The sequence below is a fragment of the Epinephelus moara genome, chromosome 17 (genome assembly GCF_006386435.1).
Source record: "Epinephelus moara isolate mb chromosome 17, YSFRI_EMoa_1.0, whole genome shotgun sequence".
Taxonomy (NCBI): domain Eukaryota; kingdom Metazoa; phylum Chordata; class Actinopteri; order Perciformes; family Serranidae; genus Epinephelus; species Epinephelus moara.
In genome coordinates, this window is record NC_065522.1 from 32,057,819 (window position 1) to 32,065,332 (window position 7,514).

Below are 7,514 nucleotides of genomic sequence, written 5' to 3' on the forward strand. Positions count from 1 at the left end.
ATTAGTAATAATGTTAACAATTGTAATGTGTTAGTAATAATGTATAAAAATAATTGTATTAGTAGTAGTATTATTAGTAATAATGTTAACAGTTGTATTAGTAATCATGTTAAAAACTGTAATGTGTTAGTCATAATGTAACCATTATAATGTGTTTCTAATAATGTTAACAATTGTAATGTATAAGTAATAATGTTGAGGTTACACAAACATGGTGAAGGTGTCACTTTGAGTCATTGTGACAAACATTTCTCGTTATTTTTACAAACCAAACAATTTATCAATTAAAGGACAAAAATAATGTAATCACTTTGGTGATCCTCTGACTTTTACATCTAGCGCCATCATCAGGTCAACATTTAAATATGTCCAATACTACTGCTGATGACCTTACACATGACATGTCAGTCAGCCTCAGCTACACTCAGTGCTTACTGTTAATTAGCTGATATTAGCATGCTAACAGGCTACACTGAGGTTGCTAACGTGAACAACTTAGTCTTGTTATTCAATAATTAATAATTTCCACTTGCTTCTATTTGCCATTTAAAACAACATGTTAAACTAACACTGAGCAGGTGTTCTGGTCACCTGTCACCTGATTTGACTACGCAGCAGTTTCAGTGTACAGGTCATTTGAATCCTGTCAAACGTCTGCTTCAGTGAAGATGAGATAAAGCTGCTTCATGCACATCTAATACTGGAGTTCATGAGGACGTCAGTAAAGTCAGATTGAGTCATTTTCACCACATTGTGTTTTTATTACGTTCACTGTTGAAAGTTGTGAGCTTTTTAAACATTTTAATAAGTGGAAAATTGTTTACCCATTAGCTGTGAGACGGATCACTACAGCTGACAGACACAACAGTTTGCAACCCACAAGTGCAACTTGTATTTATGAACAAGATGTACCACTTTGAAGCTGTAAGGGTGCCATAGCTTCTCCTCTCTCTCTGTGGGCAAACAGCACAGAGCGAAACAGCGCCATCACTCCTCCTCATGCCCCTCCTTCTCTTCCCTCCTGCTGTATGTTGACAGCATCACAACCTTGCCACCACCTCCCCTCCTTGCCACTGCCTCATTTGGGAGATTGTAATCCCTCTTGCACCAGCCGACCAGCCACACAAGAATTACCAATATGAATGCCACAGATGCCACGCACAGCAGCAGGCACCCTGCGCAAAGCCAAAAACAAAACACCCCCCCACATCTGATGGCACAAATTGTACCAGTCATTTCAGTTGAGGGTCTGACAGTAGGATGAGGAGCCAAGGTATGGGACCCGTTCAACGGCACAGCAGCAGTAGACGTAGGAACAGTAGTAGGAAAAGAGGAGGTAGTAGCTGGAACAGGAGGAAACGTCGTAGGAATAAGAGGTGTAGTATCTGGAACAGCAGGAGCGACAGTATCTGTATGGACAGTTTGCTTGTCACTGTCTCCGGCTGGATTTGGTTCAGGCGCAGGTGAACACAGGTCAGATTCCTCCAGTGTCACTACAGGTTTATCCTTAAGCCACTGTGGAGAGTCACACACCTGAGGACACAAAGCAATCAGCAAAAAATAATTCACAGGAAGCCAAAATGAATCCTTTCTGAATTTTAAATATGCATCAACTCAGCAATCAGAACTGTAATAACTCAAACTTTCAGTCCTTAGCAATCAGAACTGTAATAACTCAAACTTTCAGTCCTTATTCCCATGTTACGATCTCTCTAGTCTTTAAGATACGATCTTCAGTATGCTCCGAACCACCTAGTTGGTACAAAGTGATGATCGATCACGTCTGAAGGTAAAAAACTGGTGGTACTCACCAAACTCTCTGGGTCGCTCTGGATGATTGGGCCTTCTCGGGTGTAGACGTTGAATTCATAGTTGTCTAGGTATCTGCGCAAATAACCAAGGGGACAGGAGCAGGCCCAGGGATTGGCTGAGAGGAAGAGGTACGGCACTTCCTCCTTCTTGCTGAACCAATCATCTGGCATCACCATGATCTGAAATTAAAAGGAAGTGTCCTGCAGTGTTCAGCATGCCAACCTATACAATAACAGCTACAGTAACATAACGGTTTAAAGCGTCTGTTTCTGACTGATTTTGTACCAAAATACTTTCAATACTTTGATTGTTCTCCCACCTTGTTGCTCTCCAGGGAGAGGGTCTCTATGGCAGGGAGTGGGTGGAGCATGAGCTTGGGAAGCACCTTGATACGATTGGATGACAAGTCCAGGATCTAGAAGGTGGGACCGCCAGATCTTAGCCAAAAATATCCAGGTTCTCCTTGTGTGAAAATTAAGCTAACATGCTACATTTCTATACTTCAGGTTCTGCATTCTTACATCCTTACATACCACCATCATGGTTTGCATGCTAACCTCTTAACCTGCCAACATCATGGCATGTGTCCCAGCTTTCTACTGTTCTACCTTCATGTTCTGCATCGTTAAGTCCTAATGTCCTACCACCATGGTATGCAGCTTAATTTTCCAACATGCTACCTTTGTGTTCTGCATCCTAACTTCCTGACATGCTACCTTTATGGTCTATATCTTAACGTCCTGTCATACTACCATCATGGTTTGCGTCCTAAATTCCTAGCATGCTACCTTTACATTCTTTATTCTAACTACCTTACATCCTACCATCATAGTTTTTGTCCTAACTATCAAACATGCTGCCTTTATGTTCTGCATCCTAACTTCCTTCTATGCCACCATAATGGTTTGTGTCTGCACTTCCTAACATGGTACCTTCCTGTTCTGCACCCTATGGCTACATTGACAGTATTTGTCCTAGTTAATCCAGTATTAACCCTTCATGATTTGCTTAATGACTTTCTATCATGCATCCTCATCATATTCATTCTAACTTCCAAACTACATCTGCAACATGCGTCCTTACTTCCAAACATTCTCTGTTCATATGCATCTTTCCTTGCGAACAGGCTACAATCACGACACACAAGCTAACACACTGACCTCCAGCTTGCTGAGTCCAGAGAAGGTGTGGTCACTCAGAGAGTCCACGACGTTGTTGTCCAGGTAGAGTTCAGTTAGAGCAGGACAGGCGGTGAAGGAGCCGTCAGAGAGGGACGTCAGGCGGTTCGAACCCAGCCGGAGAACACTGAGGGTGGGCAAGATTGGAGTAACACTGGAGGTCACCTGTGGAATCTGGAGACACAGGAAGTCATGAAAATGTATGTACAAAAACAATATGAGAGAATGAAACATTCATAACTTAACACTGATCGCTGATATCAACTTGATTAAATCAATATTCAGTTACAGACACCTTGTTGCCTGAAAGGTCGATCTCATAGATGGCTGTGAAGATCTGGAAGGAGGACCAGGACAGACTGGAGAACAGGTTGTTGGTAAACAACATAACCTAGGAACACAGAAAGAGAAGAAGAAGAAAAACATCACATTCCAACATATTCCCACTTTCAGGGTTTCCTGTCAGACTATCATGTAATTGCTCTGAAACAGGAAGCTCACGGCTCTGCTGAGTGTCTTGTGATGTCAGCCCTGATAGTCAACAAAAAAACAAAACAAAAAAAACTTCTCTTAAGCTTGGTGTTTTCTCAGCACAGAGGATGTTTAACTGTGCTGTGTGTTTTTGGTTATTTATGGCAGCACAGTGACATTTAACTGCAGATGGTTATTGTGTGGATCATTGTGATGCCAAATAAAGAACAGATAACGTGGTGATCGTTCGTTGGATCTTTGACACGTCCAGAAACATAAAGTTTCCTCTGAGGTAAACTCTCCACAGGATTCCCAAAACTGTCAGTGTGTCATGACTCCTGAGGTTAAAGGGGATTAAAATAATACCTCAGTGATTTATTATTGTAGGATTTCTTCTTTTTGTTGTTGTCTTTTATTTACTGATTATTATTTATATACAGTTTTAAATGCTAAGAGAACCAGAGTAGATGCATTTCATTGTGCTATTGTATTTTAGCCATACAGAGTCAAAGTGAAACCAGAACTTCTGTGTCCTGTTCTAAAAATAAGAAAAACTCCTTCAAAACCTGCTGACATTTGTGACAACAATAATGATAAGATAACGATAACAATACGATGCAGCCTTCTCGGCAGAATGTTGATGTTTAGATTAAGTGTTTTAATATATTTATATTTGTGTGCTGTTTTCAGTCGGATAGGAATAGGACTCTTTGGCTGTTATTTATGTGCATGAGGGCTGGTCAGTAATATTGTAAAGCATATCTCCTTACCTTTAAACAAAAAGGATTACAAGTTGTAATTAAAAGAAAATATTTAAATTAGTCATTATTGTCTTGTATAAACCCTGCAAAGGCTTTTTGTTTTATGTAATGCTGAACACTGGAGCACAGGTCATTGTGTTTACATCATATTATGTGATTTAGATTTTTTTTCTTTTTTTGTAAAGATCAATATTGGAAAAATATCCATAATAATATAGTGATTGATCTTAAACATATTTTTAAATAAAATTTGATTCTTTAAAAAAACAAAAAAAACAGACTGAAGTCAATTCTGTTTATTCTCCAGCTGTAACTTGACGTCGTTCATGTCTCTCGTCTCACCAGCAGCTGTCGGTGTTTTGTGGTGTTACCTCGGTTGTGGGGTCAAATCCCGCTGGGATGTCGCTGAAGCCGAGCGCTGTGCAGTTCTCCCTCGTCCGGTGGTCCTTGTCCCTGTCCTTGGTGCAGCCAGCCCATGCTGTAACTGTGGCAACGTGGCAGGACAGGAGGGAGAGGAGGATGAGGAAGAGCTGCATTCTGAAGAAGACCCTCAGCTCCTCAAAGACTGTCCATCTGAGTCTGAGAGGGTAAAATAAGCAACTAAACAGGAAACAGTCTTTCTGGGTGTGTCAGATTTAATCAACAATTACTGGAGTAAGACGTGAGACTTCAGTTGTCTGTTGTGATGTGTTGCTCTTTAAGCTGGACAGATCAAATGATCAAGTATAATACATATCCAGATTCCTCCTTGTGCTCTTTAGGTTGTTTTTATTTGAGTGTTGGAGGCTTCCTGCTGTCTGTGATGTCATTTAGCAACACTCTCACACTGACACACATTTTCTGTTCGTCCATTAAATGTAAGTTTGAGTGACAAAAAGCTTCATGAGTGCTAAATTTGTTACATTTGAAAGTTCCGATTGGTTGAACTTTGACCTGACTGAAGGCTACCCAGCCTTGGCTACACTCTGTGTGTCTCAGATCGTCTCTCTCACCAAACACTAAATATTCTGAGTGCACTAAGTGTGTTCACACTGCTTAGTACGGGAAAACACAGTGTCCTACTGGAGCACTCATAGGGTCCAGACGCTGAGCGTGGTTTGACGGACACTTCTCACCATCAACAGTCGCCATCTTTGTGACATAGCGGCTGGAACAAGGAGTCCGTTAGTTCTACATGTTTTTGCACTAAGTACCAAAATTGTTGTCTAATAGAAGCCGTCAGTGATGTTTGTTGGGTCCGTAATGTTTTGGTACTGCCAACAACAATGTGAGTGCTAATGTTAGCTACCTAGCTAACTTGCCTCGAGCTACAGCAGCACATTTAATCAGTACTGACGTTGTGGCGTCAGTCTGGTTCATGTGTAGGTGGAGATAGTGGTCACATGTTGGCAATAATGCTCAGACGTCTGTTCGCAATACGCTGTTTAAAAAGAAAACAAGGAAAACGAGGTGGTTTAAAAAAAAACAACTGTCGTCACTTCTAGTAAGAACAAAACGGCAGTGTGAGATTTTAGACACTACTCTGTTGAAATTAGTGCACCAAGCAAGAAATACGTCGTGTGTGTGCTACACTGAAGTGGACTGACAGTAATATACTATCTGAGACACTCACTGTGTTTACTGCTAATTAGCTGATGTTAGCATGCTAACAGGCTACACTGAGGTTGCTAACATGATAAACCTAGTCTTGTTATTCAGTAAATCATCATTTTCACTTGCTTCTATTTGCCATTTAAAACGACGTGTTAAACTAACACTGAGCAGGTGTTCTGGTCACCTGTCACCTGATTTGACTACGCAGCAGTTTCAGTGTACAGGTCGTTTGAATCCTGTCAAACGTCCACTTCAGTGAAGATGAGATAAAGCTGCTTCATGCACATCTAATACTGGACTTGATAAAGACGTCAGTAACGTCAGATTGAGTCAGTTTCACCACATTGTGTTTCTCTCTGTCTGTCACCTATCACCAAAAGATGGTTCATGACCCAGTGAAGTCCTCCGACATATTCACAGCATTTCCAAGATTCCTAGACGTGGCAGGAATGGTATGTGGATCTTCAACTGTCTTGCCTTAAACTGTCAGAACATTTTTTTAATAGCATGACTAATGAAGTTCTCGTGTCACAGACTGGGACCAGCATCCAGGGGCATCTGGACAGCATCACGGAAAGCCTTCAACCCTACCTGCTTGCTGTCGGGGCCCAGAGAAGTGTGATTCACAAGTACTTCATTGTGATTGACAAACATGCAATACCTTTTAAGTCACCAGACTCTCTTGCCTGTGTTGATGAGCTTTTCAAAGCTCATTTTGTCTTCAGCACCTCGCACAACCCGGAATGGCAAATGTGTACAACTTCTTGCAAACCACCATTTATGAAACAGATGTTGGTACCACTAAGGTGAATCCCAGGGTTGCAGAGTTGAGGGATTGAGTTGATACTAAGATGTTGTGTTTTATTTGCAAAAGCTGTCAGGCAAATACTAATACCCTGACAAAGCACTTAAAGTTGATCCATGGACTTTGTTCAGGAAAGACACTTCGTCTTAAATGTGGTCAGGCTGGTTGTTTACGAGTTTATGGCACTTTTTCACATGTTGTTGTTAAAGACGAGATGTTGCTGTTGGTTACATTTGCACTACAAACAGTATGTCTTGATGAGCATTTTAATGCATTTAAAGTTGTCTGTACAACAGAGGGACCTCATGTTGTTGACGTCAAAGAGCTTTTCTGTTACAAAGCATTTGATATACAGATGTCAGACAGCCGCAATGATTCAAGCTTGTTTATTGTCACATACTGTTTCCTGTGAGTAAAAAAACTAACACAGTGAACTCTAACCAAGATGCATTGGATTTTGGCATTTTTTTCTTTTTGTATTATTTTATTGTATTATTAAATGCTTTACAGAGGCCAGTTTTATGTTTCTGCCTGACACTTTATGGAAACAATAATGTCACTGTCATCAGTGTTGCAAATGTTACACATTTCTTGCATTTAAAAGAATAAAATGCATTTTTAAAATCTAATTTCTTGATTTATTGACTTTTTTGAGTTTAGATAATCTTCAAGAGTTAAAATTTGTCATTTTAACTGAAATACAACTCCTACATTGAGTGAAATGCAATTCTATATTGAGTGAAATGTATCTCTACATTGAGTGAAATGTAGCTCTACATCGAGTGAAATATAGCTCTACATCGAGTAAAATGTAGCTCTACATCGAGTGAAATATAGCTCTACATCGAGTAAAATGTAGCTCTACATCGAGTGAAATGTAGCTCTACATCGAGT

General features: G+C 40.4%; 1 protein-coding gene across 3 annotated transcripts in view; it reads right to left on the reverse strand.

The window, feature by feature from the left end:
• Positions 1-901: 901 nt before the first annotated feature.
• LOC126404321 (SLIT and NTRK-like protein 4) overlaps positions 902-7,514 on the reverse strand; it is a 10,087-nt gene continuing 3,474 nt past the window's right edge. The window contains exons 2-6 of one of the 3 annotated variants that reach the window (XM_050067484.1): positions 3,286-3,381; positions 2,973-3,164; positions 2,132-2,227; positions 1,812-1,991; positions 973-1,533 (exon numbers count right to left, since the gene is read on the reverse strand). In XM_050067484.1, coding sequence (XP_049923441.1) covers positions 988-1,533; positions 1,812-1,991; positions 2,132-2,227; positions 2,973-3,164; positions 3,286-3,381 — 1,110 coding nt within the window. In that variant the 3' untranslated portion in view covers positions 973-987. Of the gene's footprint in view, positions 1,534-1,811; positions 1,992-2,131; positions 2,228-2,972; positions 3,165-3,285; positions 3,382-7,514 lie in introns of all 3 variants that reach the window. The other 2 variants (XM_050067485.1, XM_050067486.1) reach the window with 2 other exon arrangements.